The sequence below is a fragment of the Camelus dromedarius genome, chromosome 2, assembly GCF_036321535.1.
Source record: "Camelus dromedarius isolate mCamDro1 chromosome 2, mCamDro1.pat, whole genome shotgun sequence".
NCBI classification, from domain to species: domain Eukaryota; kingdom Metazoa; phylum Chordata; class Mammalia; order Artiodactyla; family Camelidae; genus Camelus; species Camelus dromedarius.
The window spans coordinates 64,435,857-64,456,643 of record NC_087437.1 but is presented as its reverse complement, the minus strand read 5'-3'; the positions used below and the strand labels follow the sequence as shown (position 1 = coordinate 64,456,643).

Sequence of the window (20,787 nt, the reverse complement as noted above, 5' to 3'; positions counted from 1 at the left end):
GAGGCACTTTTAACAATTTCTAAAAATTACGTAAGTAGGTAATTATGTCATCTACACACTGTATGTCAGAATGCAGGGAATGTAGCTCAGAGAGAGCTGAGAACCACTGCCATGCCACATCTACTTGAATCAGGAAATACTGGTTTGATAATTGTGATATGCTAACAAAGGAGGGAGACTCAAAAAGTACAAGACATAAACATCTCTATTATCAAGAACTTTACAATCTAGTTGAAGACATCAACCTGAAATAACAGCATAAATAAATAAATCAACCCCCCAAATGCCAGAAGACAATTTCTATCATGATCACACAAATGTACAATAAATTAAGAGGTCAAAAGTGGTAGCATTTGGCTTTTGTCCTTCTCTTGATCCTTCAACAAGGAATGATGCATCAGTACTTAATAGGAGATCTGAGCTTTGTTTTTTCCCTTCCTCTGCTTCAATGAGAAGTACAGCAGATTGCCAATCTATCAACCAGGAAATAAAATGACTGTCCATCATCCTGCCCCAGGCATCTGGCCATAGGGCTTCCCCTTGAAATTGCCAGACCTATGGCTGCCTAAGAACTGCTCTTCTCTCTAAGGTCAAAAGCCTCCCTCCCCTGCTGGCAAGGGCATTCTTAGCCATGCACTAAGGATGGCGGTACATACTCATCCTTGGAACCTTCCCTTTAATGCTACAGTTCTCTCCAGCCCCTATACTTGCTGCATGCAGAGATCCTGGAATAACTGTACTTTCCTTTTAAATTGTAAAACTGCTTCAATTTTTCATGTCTTTTCATGTGCAGGGTGTGGCAGAAACTGCTTATCTTTCTTAATATCTCATTCTTAATTTTACTCAAGGAGATAGTGTGCCCAGCGAGGAGGGAAGACCATTTTCCAGCCTCTCATGCAGTTAAGTGGGGCTATGAGACTAAATTCTAACCATTAAGCAGAAGTTGTTGAGTGGGACTTCTGGGGAGAATTCCTTAAAAGAGAGGCAGAGAGCTGGGAGTCCACTTTTGTCCTTCCTTCCCCCTTTCTGAAATAAATGTGATGGCTCTCCTGGAACACAAGATGGCTTTGAAGATGGAAGCCATATGCTAAAGACAGAGCAGAAAGACAGGTAGAAGCTGGGTTCTTTGGTGTGACAAAGCCTCCATTCCAGCCCTGGCTAGCGTACCTCCAAACTTGCCTGATGTCAGGAAAAAAGTCACCATTATGTGTCTAGTTAGGCAACTTCTATTCTGGAATTTGTTATAAGCAACTAAGCCTGACCCAAACTGATCTAGGAGGGTAATCCATGGAATCCTGTCTCTTCCCAATAATCTTATTCTGTTAGAGCACTTATCTCAGGTTTGCAGCTAAGCTGGTCCTAAACCCTACACCAGGGAAACGTATTCCCAAAGAAATATGCCGTAAGACACTTTGGGGTAGCAGTAGGGAGAGTTCCATGGTATAATTCTTTGAGTATATTATAAATTTAGTAGGCTTCTCCAGACTGGCCTGGACAACTAACCACCAAGATCTGCAGTTTCTCCAGGAAAAAAAAATGGTCTGAGTCCAAGCAACTAATATACAGATAAAATGTATAGAACACAAGCAATGAAAGTGATAAAAGACAGCAGAAGAGTAACAGAGCCAAAAGGTCTGGATAATCAACACTTTAATTAAAGAATAAGGCCATGGTTATTATTGAAGTGTTAATAGAGGGCTGCAATATTCTGATTTAGTAGTCCATTAGATACTCTAGTGGCTGGGGTAATTCTAGAAGAAACTAGTATCACATCTTACCCTAGTACTCAAAGGAATGAACCAGGAATTCAGTCCTGCTTTTTCATCCTCCTCTGCATCCAACCCTAACCATTTCCTATCAGCCCTGATTCCTAGCCTCTTCCCCAACAGATTCTGTGAAGTTTATTTGCAGTTTAAAGAAATCTAAGAAAAATGGGATGGAAACAACACATTGCAGTGTTTCAAGATAAAATGAAATATGGCACAGCTTCTGTAAAGAATGAGTATTATAAGCAAAATTCATCAGGTACTCATAGTTGAAAACTGGCTGGCCAATGAAAATGAACTTGGTTTATAACACAAAACTAGGACGGGCACTTTATTTTCCTCTTTCCCTTGGATGGCCCTGCCTTGTCATGGTGTCCTGAACATAATATACAACTTATAAATAACAATGGTTTTATTGCTTTTGTACACAGAGTGATCACATTTCCCAAATAAAAAACCAGGACACAAAGGATGACAAAGCACTTTGTGCCACTTGTGAAGATAAGAGTTAGTTCGGGAGATACGGCTTAAATGCCAACATAAAGAAATATTTAGAAATGATTATTTTTTTCTACTGTCGAGCTTCCTTTTAAAATTAACTTTATTGAGGTAAAATTTATATACAATAAAATGCACCCATTTTAGATTACAGTTCAACAAGACAAATGTATATACTGTTGTAATCACCACCATGATCAAGATATAGAATACTTCTCTACTACCCGCAAAAGTCCCTCTTATTCCTGTGCAGTCAGCCTGCCTCTACCCTCAGCCCCAAGAAACCACTGATCTACCTTCTGTTATCCCAATATGTTGAAAATAGAATCCTTTAGGTACACATAACATCAATGAGAATCAGTGTTTTTTAATTGCTTAATTAAAAATATCTCCAACATTTTAAATAAAAGAATCTAAAAATCTGGCTGTAATTTAAAAACTTCAAGAAAATGTATATGCTACAATGTTCTTGATTATCCATAATATTCTAAAACTTTTACAATCATTTAAATGATAACATAATGTCAGAAGAAGTACTAAACTCTAAGAGCACATTTTATATTCTTCTATCTTAAAGCTTGGTTCTACATTCAACTTTACAGTCCCACGGAAGCCAAGTGTTTTATTCATGCTGGCATCCCGGGACCTAACACAGCGCAATAAATGGTCAAAAATTGCTGAGTTACTGATCTAGGTAACTAGATCTAATTTTATGCCAAACCTGAGTAGCTCCTAAACCTGTTCCAATTAACAAGATAAATAATGGTTGCAGAATTAAGCACTGTTTTAACAGTCCTATGCAAGTAACTCAATCTTCCACAATTTAACAGTTTTAACAACTAAAGAAAAATTGGTAAAATGTTAATAATATAGAATAGTGGCTTAAGTCCACCGTGTAAACCAATTACCAAAAAAATAATTCATTCTTCAATTGTTTAGTTCTAAAAGATGATGTATTTTGAGTTGGAGTGTTCTTAGGGGCCAGATTCAGTATGAGTTAGGGTAAGCTCTAGGCTCTGAGAACACCCCAATTCAAAACTATTTGTTTTTTCACCCAGGCATGCTGTTTGGGTGACTTGTGGTCATGGTTAATTTGAGTCTATGTGTCATATTAAAAGCTGTCTCATTCTATTTATTCTCCATGTCTAGATCACAAATATAGGAAAACTGCATAGACATAATTCTGTAATGAACTTACAGCTGAATGAAGAAAAAAAAAACAGAAATAGAACTTTAAAACAATATAATTATAACTACCATGTAAAACTTAAAAAGGATAAATACATCAATTTAAATCTCAAACAGCTGATTAAATGAACATTATAAATTAGCAAGTATTTAAGGTTCTTTTTCCCTTGGGGAAATTAACTTAGATAACATAAACAGAAAAGAGGTAGTTAACTCTAACCCCAGATAGGCTTGGATAAATACCCAAGTTCTTACAGTTCATTCTGCCTCATCAGAAAGCATCACTGGCCATCAAACCCCCTTAAACATTACTAAACCACCCGGCTCAATTTCAACATACTCTCATAACTATGCTATAGAGCCCAAGACAGGCTGGAACTCAACTTGCATGTGCTGCATTTTGGAGTTCTGTGTCCTGGTGACTTAACAAGCCTGCCGACTCTCAGTAGTCAATCTGAATCACAACAGAAAATAGCATCTACCTGGAAAATGTTCTGGGGCAAATCCCTTCTGCTATATGTTGATTCTTAATAGCCTCAATTACAGTGATACTGTAATGGAAAAGAACAAATCTGACTCTATCTGTATTAGATCTGTTCCTTTAGCTTTAACCACTGTGCCTTGTTTTCTAGGCTTATGTCCTGCTAGCTCTGCACTCATGTAAAGATAACAAGTTGCAGAATAGAGAATAACATTTGTTTTGTTGGAGGTTTTGTAGCAGCACCATGAGCTGGCCCACCTGGACAGCTACAGGAACAAAGAATTCCTACACCAAGAAGTTTGCAACAACCAACCACACCCCCTCCCCTTTTTTGTATAAAAGGAGCCTGTATTCTGATTGGGGGAAGACAGTTCACTAAGACATTAGTCTGCCATCTTCTCGGTCTGCCAGCTTTCTGAATAAAGTCACTATTCCTTGCCCCAACACCTCATCTTCCGATTTACTGGCCTGTTATGCGGTGAGCAGAACAAGCCTGCACTCGATAACAATACTGATGATTATAAAAGGTAGCACCTGTGATTCTTACCAAACGAGTCAGAGATCAAGCAATTGTATGGTACTGGAACAAATTGCAAGGTAGAGAACGAAATGTCCCAAATATATGCTTTACTCAGATCAGTCAACAATATGATGTATAGCCAAAAAAATGATGAGACTATCTTGTTTGCCATCCATGAAAGTCAGTTAAGTGTCAAAATCATAATTTTTGGCCACCTTTACAGCTAGATATTTCCCAATCATACCAATATATTTACCAGTGTATTTGTCAGTATATATACATATTATATATTTATCCACTGAATGAATTAAATTTGTGGAAGAAAAGAGTTGGTAGATAGAAGTATTTTTAAAAAATTTTTTGGTAGATAGAAATTTTAAGTAGGGGGAGGGTATAGCTCAGTGGCAGGGTGCATGCCTAGCATGCACGAGGTCCTCGGTTTCAATCCCCAGCACTGCCATCAAAAAAATAAATAAGTAAACTTTATCAAAAAAAAAAAAAAGAAATTTTTAAGTAAAAACTTAGAAAACTAGTAGAAGGCTGAAGAAAGCTAAGAATTTATCAAGACTGACAAATGCTACGACTGATCAACTAGAAGCCACAGAAACTCTGACAAAGGTGAAGTTGGGGTTTAAGTTAAAACACTGTCTGAAGGGCCCTAAAGACCAAAGAAATAGCAAAACAAGAAGTCGTAAGACTAGGGGAAAAATACACTTATGCAATCATTCAAATACTCGTTACGTGTTCAGCACTATGTTAGCAGTTTGGGGGAACAAAAATTATAAAACACAGTCTCTGTTCCCAAAGAGCTCACAATGTTGTCAGAGAAACAAAACACTAGCATTCTACATCGTGCATCATCTAAATAACGATCCAAATGAAACACACAGGAATGAAGGCAAGGGATGGATGGATATGTGCACCAGTGGCTGTGAAGGCTTCACGGCCAAGCACGGGCCTGAGCTGGGCCCCAAGAAGCAGAATCTTAACAGGCAGACGCTGAGAAGAGCACGAGCACAGCCGGAGCACAAGAAAGCGCGGCGGCCCAGCGCTCGACGAGGGGAGGAGACCGCGACTCACGTGGAGGAGACCGGCTGTCAGTCATGCTGGGGTGAGTTTTAACTGCTATTCTTATACGATTTAGTCATGAAATGCTTGTGAATACAAGCAACATATTTCAACATTTAACCTGGGGCGTGACTTGAAATGTATTTTCATGAAAAAAGCTGTTTTAGAATTAGAGGAGTCAGAACTAGAGGAATAGAGAGTAATTTCAGTGGTGATGATGTAGACAAGAGGCTCTCAAAGTGGTCCATAGACCCTGTGGGGGGTCCCTGAGACCCTTTCAGAGGATCTGTGAGGTTGAAATTATTTTCATAATACTACTAAGATGTTATTTTCCTATTTCACTGTGTTGTCACTGCGTTGTCACTGTGCTGACATTTTCATTGATAGCACAAAACAACAGTGAGTAAAACTGCTGGTGTCAAGCTGTGGAACCAAAGCACACTAGTAGCACTGCATTCTTCAAAAAAAAAAACAAACCCAAAACAACTTTATTGAGGTATAACTGATGTACAATAAACACCATATATTTAAAGTGTACAATTTGATGAATTTTTACATATGTACACATCTGAGAACCCATCACTATGATCAAGATGACAAACATTTTGATCATGTCCAAAAGTTTCCCCATGACCCTTTGTAACCTCCCTCTACCCTCCTCATTCTCAGACAACCACCAATCTATTTTCTGTCACTACAAATTTGTTTGCAAGTTCTACAATTTTATGTAAGTGTAATCAAATAGCAAGTACTCCTTTTTCAGGCTAACACTAACCAAAGATAAACTAAACTAAGTGAACTTCAGACAAAGCAGACACCAGAACAAGGAAGAATTCAGGAAAGAAGGGATCATCTCATCTTGATAAAATGTCAATCCATTAGGAGGACATGATGATCCTAAATGTACATGAACCCAAACTGTTACTAGTTTCAAAATACACAAAACAAAAACTGACCAACCTAAAGTGCAAAAGAATCAAACATACAATTATAGTTGAGAAATTTCAATACCTATCTCTATATAATGGATAGAACAAGTGTACAGAAAATCAGTAGGATACAGGAGACGAACAATCAGCTTGACTTAAGTGACATAAAATACAGCAACAACAGAATACACATTATTTTCAAAGGTACCTGAGAGATTTATCAAGCTTGACTATATTCCGGGCCATAAAACAATAAATTTAAAAGGACAAAAATCATACAAAGTATGTTCTTCAACCACAAGAGAATTAAATTAGAAATCAGTAACAGAAAGATAGCTGGAAAATCCCCCAGTATTTACAAACTAAACATTACACTTGTAAATAATCCATAAGTCAAAGAACAAATCACAAGGGAAATTAGAAAATATTCTGAACAGAATAAAAATAATCTTGGAAATTTGTATCTTGAAACACATGAGCTTGAAAGCTTCCTAAAACTTAAAAGACCTTGCTGATGAGAATGATAATGATACTAACAATTGTCACTTTTTAAAAAAATGAAGTATACAAAAATGTGTCAACATTTGGAAGATTTATGTAACTTAGTAAACCAATATTTTTCCAAATGGCCAATGAAAGTCATTCTGAAAGGTCCATTCCATGCAAAATGAACCAATGAGTTGTATCATAAGAGTATGAAGAGTTTATTGATTATAGGTTCAGATTCTATACTGCAACAAACAAACCTTTAAGAGACTATTTGTTGGTGGTAGAAACTACTTAAATTTGGTAGAGTATAAAAAAAAATCCAGTTACTTAAAAAGGTTGCCAAATGCTCCTCTGTTTTTCAGCTAGCTGCACATTGTGTGAAGCAAGATGTTCTTCATATACTTCAAACCAACAAATTGCAACAGATTGAAGCAGATAGAAGAAACCAGCTGTCTTCTATTAAGCCAGACATTGAAGAGATAAGAATGTAAAACAATGTTACTACTCTCACAACATTGAAAAAAATTTTGAATATAATTATTTTCCAAAAAGTCATGTTCACAATGAGTTTCTTTTATTTTTAATATATTAAATATTTAAAAATTTTACCAGTTTTCATGTTTAACTGCCCACCATTTTATGACAGATGGAAGAAAGCTTGAAACAATAAGTAGTAAGACAGCGACTGAATGAATTATAGTGGTAAAAATAAAACAACTTAGGTACCTTGATGTAAGAAGACGTGGTGCTCAGACAATTTTGAGATAAAAAATGATATAATCTTAATGAACTTGGTTGTTCATAACAGCTGTGTCTGTTCTAATCCAGAGAGTTAACCACCATGATGTGAACTGACAGAAAACTCATTCAACAAAAAATATCAGATTTTAGAAGGGCTCAATTAGAATTCCTGCACATTACCAAAAGGCTGCCTTTTATATCCACACTTAATGAATAGGACACATGTCTGCACAGTGCTGTCATCCCTGGGCTGAGACAGAACAACTGATGGGGTTGGGTTAGAGATTCATCTAAGGCAGAGTGAGCAGATTCAGCACAGATGGAAGTCCTTCATCCTAGCTGTGGGGTACTCACAGAGCAGAATGTATCCAGACCCTCTGCAGGCACACAGCTTAGCACTGTTAAAGCTTAGGGGGCAGATTGCTTAGGTTACTCTTTTCTTAGTTGTATAATTTCAGAAAAGGTTTACTTAACCTCTTTGTGCCTCATTTTTCTTAAAATAGGGATAATCATTAAGTCATAGGGCTATTGCGAGGATTATAAAGGTAAAGCACTTAGAGAAGCACCATGTATAAGTAGTTGATAAATATTACTATTCACAATGTTTCACCTAAAACATGGAGTAAAAAAGCACTAGTCTAATCTACAGGGTGGGTTGGGGTATGAGAAATATAATAAAATACTCTATGAGTAAACTATGATATCTAAAAGGTTCAGGGTTAAAGATCCATAAAGTAATCACAATTAAGATTATTTAAAAATTCCCTCAAAATTATCATTTCCTCAAAATTATCATTTAAAGATAAATAAACAGTAGATTTGGTATAGGCTTTGGATTCAAAAAGCATCTACTGCATATTTTCAGAACCAGAGCATTTCTTTCATGGTTGTGAGGGAAAAAAATATCTTCAAGTAACAATTATGAGACAAGTGATGTTTTTCCTCTTTTAACAAAAAGAAAAATTTAAGTAAACATTAAAAATATTTTAATAAAGGGGGGTAGGTATAGCTTAATGGTATAATGCATGCTTAGCACGCACCAGATCCTGGGTTCAACCCCAGTACCTCCATTAAACAAAAAAAATTAATAAAGTAAAGTCACAAAGTATGGACAGCTGTATTATGAAAACTCTGAAAATACCAGCATCTAAACCTTGACTCAAAGTGAAAAAGAAAAATAGAAGCTGAACAGAAAATGAATCAAGAGTCCAATGACTATCAGCCTGTGTGAGAGCCAAGTCCACAGTGAGGTGCCCAGCAGGAGAGGAGTTGGGGGATCGGCCTGCTGTAATGGCAAAGTGCTTTTCTCCACAGAGGGTCAGAGGCAGGATGAATGACCCTGCAGCCCTGACCTGATTGTGGGCAAGGCAGAGCCATTCAAACGGCTTCCTGGGACTACTTCCATTCCCGGCCCATGCCTAAGACACATGGAAACCAGAGCAGGGAGTTTGCAAAATCACCCCACAAAATGAAGTGGCAGTTTGAGGTAGGAAACACTTTGAAAAGAGGATATGGTAGCCTGCAAACTGCTGTCAGTTACGTTAAGACATGGCAAAGAACTTCCGTGTTCCGCAAGCAGCCCCCTACTCCCGCAGGACTGCTACAGTCAAATACTGGGAGCCCAGCACTCTCTGTTCCGGGGGCATAAACCTGTACTGAACCCCCCAGAGCAGGGAGAGGCGGCAGGAGCAGCCGGGAAGGCTTCTAGGAGTCTAGGAACTTTTTCATGAAGTCAGCTTTGTACCTCCGTCTGCCTCATGGACAGAAAAAGAGCTCAGATTTAGGTCAGGAGAAAATGAAGCTGTACACACAACCTATGTGTCTGATACACTCCAGATCAGCTCAGGCGCCGTTGAAAGGCAAAGGAGAGAGTGTGTAGGAAGTTTGGTGAGTAGGGAAATAATGAGAAGGCTGCTTATCCTTGTGAGCTGAACATTACACTTTCTAGGAGTAAACCTTTGGGCTTGAGTGGAAAGGATACTCAAGACTCAGGGTGACTACAGTTTTTCTTCCTTCTTTTTTCCTTTTTTTTTTTTTTTTTTTTTGGTGACTACTTCTAAGAGGAAAAGACAGTGAGGAAAAAGGTACTAGGGAGATTCTAATTTGTGATCTTTTCTTAAGAACAAGTTATTACCATGATTAAAAGGAATGTATTGACTTACCTGGAAAACATCTGTCTTGTCTTCAAATAGATTGACAAAATACTTATAGTCAGCATAAGCCCAGAATTTGGAATGATCATAGTCTCTAAATGGTCCAGAAATACTAGACTGGTCACAGTTCCAGGTCAGAAACTCTTCAAGTGTTGCTTCTACATAACTACATGTGGTTTCAAACTGAGGAACTGCAATGTAAGAGAACCCAGCTTTAAATGTATACTGAACATAGTTTCCAAGTATCATTTTTTAAATGAAGATAATTTCAACCAGTAAATGTTAACTATTACTTAACACTAATTAGAAATTAATTATGTACTTGCTAGATAATTAGAACCATTTACAACATAATACTCAAGATTAAATACAAAAATAAAAAACACAGTTTTAACCTTAAGATTAAAAACTACCCTTACTATAGCCTGATGCAATAATCCAGTGGAACACTTTAGTTTATAAATTCTCTAAGACTTTTTCAGGGGTCTGTGATGTCTCAACTATTTCATAATAATACTATGACAGTATTAGCCTTTTTCATGCTATTCTCTCACAAGAGTACAGTGGAGTTTTCCAGAGGGTACATGACATGTGTTGATGTCACTGCTCTGATGGCTAATGGAATAAGTGCTTATGTTCTCATATTTTTAAATGTCTGTAAACAAAGAGTGTTGCTCACCAACCATTTCTACAAGGCTTAGATTGTAACCCACTGCAGTCACTGCATTCTGAGAGGAAATTAAGAAAACAGAGGATGAAGCTGGATGAAACAGGATGAAGCACTCTCTGCCTCAGAGAGAAAATTTTTTTTAACTTTTTTTTATTGATTTATAATCATTTTACAATGTTTCAGAGAGAAGAAATTAAGATGATAACAGGATGCTCTGTGCTTTGGACAAACAGGCCTCTTAGACAGTTAGATGTATATCTCTGGAAGAATATCAGCAACCCCAGATTCTTGCATCTTTCCAAAGAAAAGCACTAAAATCAGTAACTCGAGATATCTGTTATTTGTGACTAGCAGTAATCTTTTACCAAGATGTATGCTTTATTGCACATATTTCCTAGCCAGAAATCACATATACACTGGCTTCTTCCTTACTCTTTTGGAGCAGTTATCTCAGAGCTCCTAAGAGGTTGTCTCCTGGGCTATAGTCCTCACTAAGACCCCGAATAAAACTTAAACTCATTGCTCTCATGCTGAGCGCTTTTCTTTAAGTAGACATGTCCCAGTTTTAGTTTCTAACATAGGTTAGCACCACTAGATATAACCCACGTCAACAAAAGCTCATTGAGGTACTCGAATAGTTTTTAAGTGTAAAAGAATCCCGAGACCAAAATGTTTGAGAACCACTTCTTCAAATTTAAAAAAAAAGCAACAACAAAAATCTGTCTTTTGAAAATTTCAATTTTGTACTGCACATTTATTATACAAAGCTCCTCAGAATCATTAAGTGGATGATGGCAATTTAAAGTCTGTTCATTTATTCACGAATTCATTTATTTCAGAATCATTTATTAAGTACCTAATTTGTAACTAACATTGTGCTCAGGCTTGTGAAAACATAAAAGAAATAGATAATACTCTTGAATTTAGAATATATTTAGACAAAGATAAAGCTTTTAATCAGAATAGCAGGGAAATTGAGGCATTATATAACCAGATGTAAATTTTTGTATCACAGACACATAGGAAAAGGTAAAGACCACCAGAGATGAGGGTTGATTAAGAAAGCTTGGAGAAGAGTCTGCTGTCTGTCCATAGTGGTTTGTTATGTGTTATTATGGGTATGACTCATTTATACAAGAACTATTCTTCTAAATAGTGATGAAATGAAGTTTTTTAACTAAAAAAAAATTGGGGCGGTGGAGGAGGTTATTAGGTTTACCTATTTATTTTTAGAGGAGGTATTGGGGATTGAACCCAGGACTTTGTGTATGCTATGCATATGCTCTACCACTTGAGCTATACCCTCCCCCAAAATGAACTTTTTCCTTTGCAATTAGCAGAATACTGTAAATGCACATTGGGATGTTAATATTCAAGAAATCTGATTACGATCTCTTTTGTAAAGCATGAAATCAAGAGTAGATATAGGTCTAACACATGTAAGTCAGCACATGACACACAGCAGATGCTCAGTAAAAGGCACTATTTATTGGTAGTACTTATTATTCGTTCTTATATTTACCTGAGGCACTTTAAAAGTTAGCTGAATTAGTAGCACGAGGAGCTGGGTATTCAAACTCTTCCTTCGATAGCTTTTATCTTTTCCTTTCATTTCTGCCTGAACTGTTTAGGATTATCCCAATCACCTTTCCCTCTCCTCTATCCTAAAACCTCAGAAAGGCAGAGAAGTAAGAGAGGCGAGGGTGTATGTCACCCTTAATTCATCTACTTCATCAACTTGTCACTTGACTTTGAGAAGTAGGAAAACTTTATTAGGGTACATTTATCTAAAAGATTAAAATCTGAGTATTTAAGAACTATTAAAATTTGGTAATTTTTGAGAAGCATTTAGAACAATGGCTGGCACATAGTACCCCATCAATATCCATAAGTTCTTAATATCATTATCATCAAGAATTTACCAAAACAGCATAGGAATACATATTTTCTTAACAAAACAAAAACCCATTTAGCAAGAAAGATGCATGGTGCTGGGAAATACGAGTCATTTCCAAATCATTTCAGTAAGCTGCAGTGTGAGCCTGGAGACATTCCACTGTCTTATGAGCTTTCACTTCATAGAAGTCAACTGATCTAACTTAATACTAAAGCCATTACTTGAGCCACCTGCCCCTGGGGTGAACTGAATAGGAATTTTCAGTTAAGGCCAGTTTTCACAGGCATGTCTCCATTGCAGCTCATCAGAAGGCTTCATTTTCTGTCACAGCAAGTTCTGTACTTTAAAAAACGAAAATCTAAAAATGCAAAAAACTATACGTGAGAAATGTTACTGTCATGGGAAAATTACAATGAACGGGATGAATGAAAATGACAGACTTTTTCATTTACACAGTGATTTCAAAATAGAATCTTTTCACTCCTTCCTGGTGATAGCAGCACCAAAGGCACGATTTTCATTCTGTTATCATGACAGTTTCGTCCTTGGTAGCATACTTGTTTTTCTTAGCTTACTCTATGCAATGGGATTGTTCCTTTCTGACTTGATTATTATTGTTCTTCCATTTAACACCGAAGTAGCCTAGGCAGCTGCAACTTTCACCCTGCTTACTGTCAAAGCGTTAGGTAAGAAGAAGCTCAACTGAGTTCAGGATTTGGAAACTGGATAAACTGAATTTGTTGTTATCTCTTTTAAAAGGGAGTCCTAAAATATTTTTTTCACAGCAGAGAAACAAATATTTCTCCATTTTCTTAGAATTCATCATTTCATAAGCAAGAAACACTGCATAGAATCTGGGTACTGAGTATGACTTTTGATGGTCACTCCACTCCTTATCTACAAATGTTTAGGTTTATTTCTACATCTGTTTGCCAAATTTCTGCCAGCTGAGTTAACAGTGTTGTCACTGAGAGCATATGCTGGCAAATGAATTTGATCCAAAATGGTTTCAAAGAGCTATGTGATGTCATTATCTGCTTCCTAAAATAAACTAAGAGATACATTACCGTCAAATACACCAGTTATTAATACTGTTATTTCAGGCATTCTAGAAAAATTCCAACCAAGACTAAAAACAGAAATAAGAAATATGCTCCACAGAAAAGAAACAAAGTTGTCATTGTTTATAAGATCATATGCTGTCCTCCTAAAACACCCACAAGAATAAACTAAAAAACTATGTACCCTCTTAAGTGGCTAGATAAAAAATAAACTTACAAAAAATAAATGGCTTTGATTTATGTACCAACCACAGTTAGAAAAATATAATAGGCAAAAATACTTCCTTCATAACAGCTATAAAAATTTATAGTATTTTAGGAATTTATAGACTTACATGAAAATCTTTTTACTGAGATAAAACAAATTTGATAAGTGAAGATTACATGTTTTTGTGTAAGGAGATACAGTATTGTTACAAGGTAGATTCTTTCCAAATTACATGATTTATGGCACTGAATGAATTTTCATTTAAAATCCTGTTGATTAAAAAAAAAAAGGTACAACCTAAAAGTTATGAGTTATGTTTTATTCAGGGATCTTACTGAGGAGTTTAGCCTGGGAGGCAGCCTCTCAGATTGCTCTGAGGCGACTGCTCCAAAGAGGTAAGGGAGGAATACATATATATCCTGAGTTTTTGCTGGGAATAAAACAGGATACATAAGAGCTTTTGCTGGGAATAAAACAAAACCATGTACTCAAACGTCAAAAGATTACTGCTAATTACAAGACAAAAACAACAACAACAGCAACAAAAAAACCCCAGACATCTCAAGTTAATGATGTTAGTGCTTTTCTATGACTGGGAAGATGCAAGAGTCTGGGCTCACTGAAATTTTTCATTGGTATGCATCTTAACTGTCTAGGGCCAGGATCCTGTTTTTCTGCATTCTAAATTCTCCTCAGGGCACACTGTGGAGCTTTCCAAGTCAGTAGGGGAAAAAAAGGATTACTCACTAAATGGTACTGCAATAAAGGTGTTATTTCTAACTTAACTATTCGGGAAAAAGTCAGTGAACACCTTTACCAAAATAAATACAGAATAGATAAAGAGTAAAATGTAAAAAAAAAAATCATTAAGCTATTGGAAGAAAATATTAGAACTTTTTTTATTGTCAAGATACAGAAGAAATTTCTAAATAAAATAAATAAGAATAAAAATACTGGTGAAACATTATTTGATTTTGCTATACAAAAGTATACAAACATGAAGCAAAATCAAAAGGCAAACAAAAAACTGGGAAACACATTAGTAACAAATACAGTATTCTTAATAGATAAAGAATTTATTTATTAAAAAAAACCCCTCCAAAACCTGAAACCCTAATAAGGATAAGTGAAAGAACAATTACCAAACAAAAATACAAATTATTAATAAACATTAACATGCATTTAACATCACCAGTAAAGAAACGTTAAAGTCATGAGACACCCATCTTTCAGCTATCGGTAAGATTTCTTTCAAACATAAATTTCAGTTTGGGCAAAAGAGTAACCAAACAGGCACCCTTGCATGTTCTGAAAGCAGAATAAATATAACCCACCCTTCTGCAAAGCATATGGCCTTATGTATCAAAGGTCTTTCATTCTTTCACTCCACAGGCATCTGACTATCCATTAAGGAGCTCAGCCAACGATGAGACATGGACCTGGCGCTCACAAGGTTACCCTCTCCAGGGGAAGAGAGACTTTAAACTGCTAATTACTTACACAACTAACCATGTGATTATAACTGTGCTAAGTGTTACTAAGAAATACAAGGTGGTCTAAGATAACTTAATAATCATGCCTGATTTAGGGGGTAGGGCAGAGAGATGTGGTCAGGAAAGACTTCCATGAGAAAACGACATTTGAGCTAAGATCTGAAGGAAGCAGAGGGATTAACTAGGTAAGGCTGCGGTAGGGAGAAATGGGAAAAGAGAGATGAATGCCTAGACTGCATATGCAAAGGCCCTGAAGTAAGAAGCAAACCTCTCAAAATACAGAAACTGAAAAAAATGCTTGTTTGGCCTGAGCCCAGAAAGAGGAATTAAGCAGAGGAGGCAAATAGCTTTCTACACCATGACAAAAATTCTGGTCTTTAGCCTAAGGGTAGTGGGAAGCCATTTAAGAGTTTTAAATAGAGAAATAAGGCGGGATTTGTTTTTGGTTTTTTTGTTTTGTTTTGTTTTTTTAACCTGTCTCTGGTTTCAGTATAAAGAATGGCTGAGGTGGGAGGGCAGGGGTGTAGAAGGACTAGGGATAAGGTTACTGCAACTACGGAGGTGAGAGAGAGCAGGGTAATCCCCAGAAGAGGACGGCGGTGGAGAGAGAGAAGCAGAGGGCATAAGGCACCCAGTCACCAGACACCACTTAGAGAGGCCATCAGAATGACTCAGAGGTTTCTGTTTAAGAAGCTTTGTGAAGAGTGCTGCTACTGGTGATAATGTTCATACCCTTTGACCCAGGCATTTTCCTAGGAAACTATCCCAGGGAAACAGCCAGAAACTTGGACAAGATTCCTTTTCAAACATGTTCACCCTTCAGTCTTACTTATAAATTTAAAACTTTTAAGCAATCTAAATAATCAACACAGAATTTTAAAAATAAATTACAACATTACCACACAATGGAATATTAGGTTGCCATTTAAAAGTCACATTTAATGTCAAGAGAAACTGCTCAGAATATATTAAGTTAAAAAAAAATCAGGCTATGATAATTAGTACCACTTCATTTTCAAAATACAAAAAGGTCCATATGGACATGTATCAAAATGTAAATAGTGATTACTTCTTAGTAATAGGACTGTTTTAAAATTTCTTTAGATCTTCCCATTTTTTCAATGTTCTCTAAAATGAGGAAGTTATATTTTTATTTTAAAATTATTTCTACCTCTAAATAACATTTGTTGAGATTTACCATGTGCTAGGCACTATTCTAACTGTTTAATGCATAGGAACACACACAATCTTGAAAATGTTTTTAAGATACAGAAAAGTTACCAAAGTTACAGCACAAACCAAAATCTGAACCCATGTAAGCTGATTTCAGAGTCAGCTCTCATACCACTACCTTATACTGCTTGTACAAGTACTACATTTATACTCAAAGAAGTAACTTGAAAAAGAGCAATTAAGACAACCCACATAATGGGAGAAAATATTTGCACATCATACATCTGATAAGTTATTTCCAGAATATATGAAGATCTTTTACCTCTTAGTAATAAAACAAAAACAAAACATGTATTTTAAAAAAAGCTCAATTAAAAAATAATCAAAGGCTCTGAACAGACATTTCTCCAAATTAGATACACAAATGGTCGGTAAGTCCATAAAAAGATTCTCGACATCATTAGTCACTAGGGAAATGCATATCAAAATTGTAATGAGATGACACTTCACACCCACCAGGATGGCTAGAATAAAAATTGGAATAAACATTGGCAAGGATGTAGAGAAAGCAGAACCCTTATACACTGGGGTGGGAATGTAAAATGGTCTAGCTTTTTTGGATTTTTGGAAAACAGTTTGGCAGTTCCTCAAAAGCTTAAAGAGAGTTGCCATATGACTCGACAGTTCCATTTCTAGGTTTAACCCAAGAGAAATGAAAACATATGTCCACATAAGAACACATAATGTTCACAGTAGCATTATTCATAATAGCTCCAAAGTGGAAATAACCCAAATGTCCATCCACTGCTGAATGGATAAACAGTTTGCTGATCTATACAATGGAATATTATTCAGCAAGAAAAAGTACAGATATATGCTACATGAAAAAAGCTAGTCACAAGAGGCTACAACTGTATGATTCCATTTATATGATATGTCCAGAATAGGCAAATCCATAAAAACAGAAAGTAGCTTAGTGGTTGCCAGGGGCTGGGAGTAAGGCAGAATGGAGAGTGACTTCCTAAGGAGAACTAGGCTTCCTTACTGGGTGATAAAATGTTCTGGAATTAGATGGTGGTGTTGGTTGCACAATATGGTGAATATGCAAAAATCACTGAATTGTATACTTTAAAGTGGTGAATTTTATGTGATACGAATTTTGTCTGAATTTTTAAAAAGAACAAATGATCTTTAGTAAAAACTCAGAGCAGCTGCTCACAACCACAGAGACTTTTTACTTCCTTTCTCTTTTATGCTGGAGTATTAACTTTAAAATGTCAAATTACTGTACCTCCGCTATAAAACAGGGTCTTAGCAATACCATTCTGAACAGGTTTGAAGAAGACTGAGAGTTAATATGTATAAAGCATAATAGCTCTTGGTAGCTCTCAACAGCTATTAGTCTTAGTAATGTATTTGTAGTCTAACCAGGAGGTGAAAACAATTAAAATTTCCATTTCTCTCCAAATTATTGTTTAAGACACTTCAATGAGTGGATGATTTACTTGACTAAGATTAAGAAGAAAAAAGCACAAGCTGATTGTTACGTGGCTGCTACTGGTCTAGCATTTAATTTAAAAATACAACATACATTTTGGTCTGTGAGTAGAATGAGATGCCAAAGAGTTTCAGGTCTACTAATCCTGGTCTACCTGTCACTAGAGTACAAGGTGGGGTCTAGACACCAAAAACTAAATAACTATATGAGATATACTTGAAGATCAATGTGAGATAAAGAAGTCTGGAGAAGCTGGAAGAGAAACTGGGTAATCTTCTAGTTCCTTCTGAGTTATTAATAGATATTCATAGAGCCACTTCACAGCAATGTCTAAAACAGTAAGAATTTCTTGACTACCAAACTCACCCATATTTAAATACAAGTTGAACACATATTCTGAAGACCATTCATGACAATGGTCACAGACTCCTTTAGACTAGAAACAGCACTGTTTCTTTCCTAAAATTAACCATTTTTAGAGTTAACAGTAATTGTTTTATCTGACTGTAAAGCAAAAAAATCAAACAGTTACAAGTCTTCAGGGAAAAAGAGCTGGCAAAATCTAATTGCTTAAGATGATGAAAAAAACAGCTTTACATATGTTTCACATTTATGCAGTACAGCAGAGGTCAGGCAGCTGATAAAGCATAGAGAGAAAATTACACCAAGACTAAGCACTATAAATAGCATGCCTGAAGCCACAAATAAAAGGACACATTCTACATGAGTCAGAAGTGGAAGGGACTGTTAGATTAGTATTGGTCTTTTTCAGTCACATGGGAACATAAATAATAGCACATTAACAAATATTTGTTAAGTGTCTACCATCATCAATGAACTGTGATACATCAACAAATGCATTTTACATGGGATTATAAATCATAGGTTGTTTAGTCTAAAAAACTTTTTTAACTGTCCTTCCAAAACTTTCAGTAAAATTTTCCTATCTGTAAATGGTCAAAAAGAGGATTAGAAGTAAAGGATTCACTAGAGATAAAGAAACCCTGGCTGAAATTATGGGAACGCTATTAAAGAGACATGATGATGTCAATTTGCAGTCCTACCTGGATCCGTGCTCGTCATTCCCATCCTGAATCGTATCTGTTTGCCATGAAGGACCTCAGAAAGATGCTTTGCAGTCCAGTGTCGTGCAGGCCAATCAAAAACCATATTACAAAAGACTGCAGGCTGTTGTAAAGACATTATAATTTCTTTTGCTTTCTCTGGTGTAAAAGGTTTGACACATTTACCTGGAGGGAGAAATAAATAAAGCAATAGATAAATAACTAAAAAGTTATTTCATATAATATGAAGAATAAATAGCTAATATCATTTCTATTACGGCAATTCTTTCTGGGTAACTGTACTGCATTTACACTTCACTTACTACTGTTACATTTGGCCTCAGAGAGCCAGAATTCTTCAATGTTTTCTCAAATATTGAAATTTAAATGTTAGAAAATATTTACAATTTTCAGTGTCAAAAATGTTTCTTTAACAAGGGTTTCCAAGTAGTTAACATAAATTTTTGAAGATGTAACTTTTTGAAAATATTATGTCCTAAATTGAGGATTATGTACGAGATGCTAATGGGAACTACTCTTGAACAGTGAGAGTTGCTGAAGTCAGCAACAATCCTACTTGATGTGTCACATGTTTATACCAAAAAGATTACAGAGTTAATGTAAGTCAATGTGGGGGCGGGGATTATTTTTATTGCCAGATTTTAAAAGATAAAAGATGTACTAGGGTGGATATAAGTGTTAATCCTTGGCTTTGACTGAGTCTATAAACAGTATAGGGGACATGTACAAACTGACACCATGACTCACTGCAGACTTCAGTAAGTTTCAGTCACAGAATGTTAATACCAGATAGGCTAGTAAAGATTAATATTTATTAAATAAAAGAACAAATAAGTTTCTCTTTAAAGATACCTTAAGATGGAAGTTTTTGGGGAAAGTTAAAAAATGCTTCATATGCTGACACCCAAAACACATACTTACGATTTTCTACAACAATCAGCTAAACCCTCTATTTCAGTTACCTAATCTGTAATTACACTTTAAAAAATTAAGAAAAGCTCATGAATAATCCAACTCCTCCCATTATCCAACTCTCTTCTAAACTTTCTGATAAAAGGAAGAGGGATGGGGAAGGACTCAATGAAGAACTAGAGTAATTTCTATTTGTGTGAATGTAAAGCTTGTTTATAAAGAAAATAAAATTTTAAGTCAGTTTGACCTCCTTTCTCAGACAAGGGCAAAACTCAGACTCCTCTCCTAAATCAGCAGTGAAAGCAAGCAGGCTCTAAGCCCTCAGCAACTGACATCTGAGAACAGTCTATCCCCTTCTGCAGTCAGGGCTCCCACGCGAGGAGATCAGTGTGGGTGCTTCCAGGTAAAGGACAGGTTCAAGAGCTGGGGTCTACATGCAGTGAGGAAGACAGAAGGCACCCTCAGGTCTCTATGTAAAAGAAGCCCCAAGTTTATCTGTAAGTGACCTTCAACTGCTGAAGAGCTCTGTTAAGGAAAACAGGCTGTGACCAGGAATTTTTTTTAAAAAGTCTTAACTCATGCCAGCCTATAAATATAAGTGCAGGGTTACCTAGATTGCAATGCACCAAATCTTCCTGGACTTAGAGTGTCTAGATTCCCTGTGTATGAAAATGGACAAGCCACATTTTTTACCATATATTTTTAAAGTTTTGCTAGACTATGAAAAGCTACAATACATTCATAATACCTGTTGTTTGTGACATACGAATTAGAACTATCCTTTGGAAAATAACGGGGAAAATGAAGTTGAAGTCTAAGAGAACCACCCATTAACCTAATAATTCATGCTATAGGAATTTGCTTTTAACAAAATAATTCATCATAAGCCATATACATATTCATATATATTATATACATGTACACACATATGCATAAAATATCTATTACAATTTTTAA

At 36.1% G+C, this 20,787-nt stretch overlaps 1 protein-coding gene across 3 annotated transcripts in view; it reads right to left on the bottom strand.

Moving 5' to 3' along the window:
- The window catches only part of HSPBAP1 (HSPB1 associated protein 1), a 47,730-nt gene that overhangs the window by 18,243 nt on the left and 8,700 nt on the right, over positions 1-20,787 (bottom strand). For all 3 annotated transcript variants that reach the window (XM_064494592.1, XM_010981531.3, XM_064494589.1), the window contains exons 4-5: positions 18,898-19,083; positions 9,843-10,024 (exon numbers count right to left, since the gene is read on the bottom strand). In XM_064494592.1, coding sequence (XP_064350662.1) covers positions 9,843-10,024; positions 18,898-19,083 — 368 coding nt within the window. The remainder of the gene's footprint in view (positions 1-9,842; positions 10,025-18,897; positions 19,084-20,787) is intronic.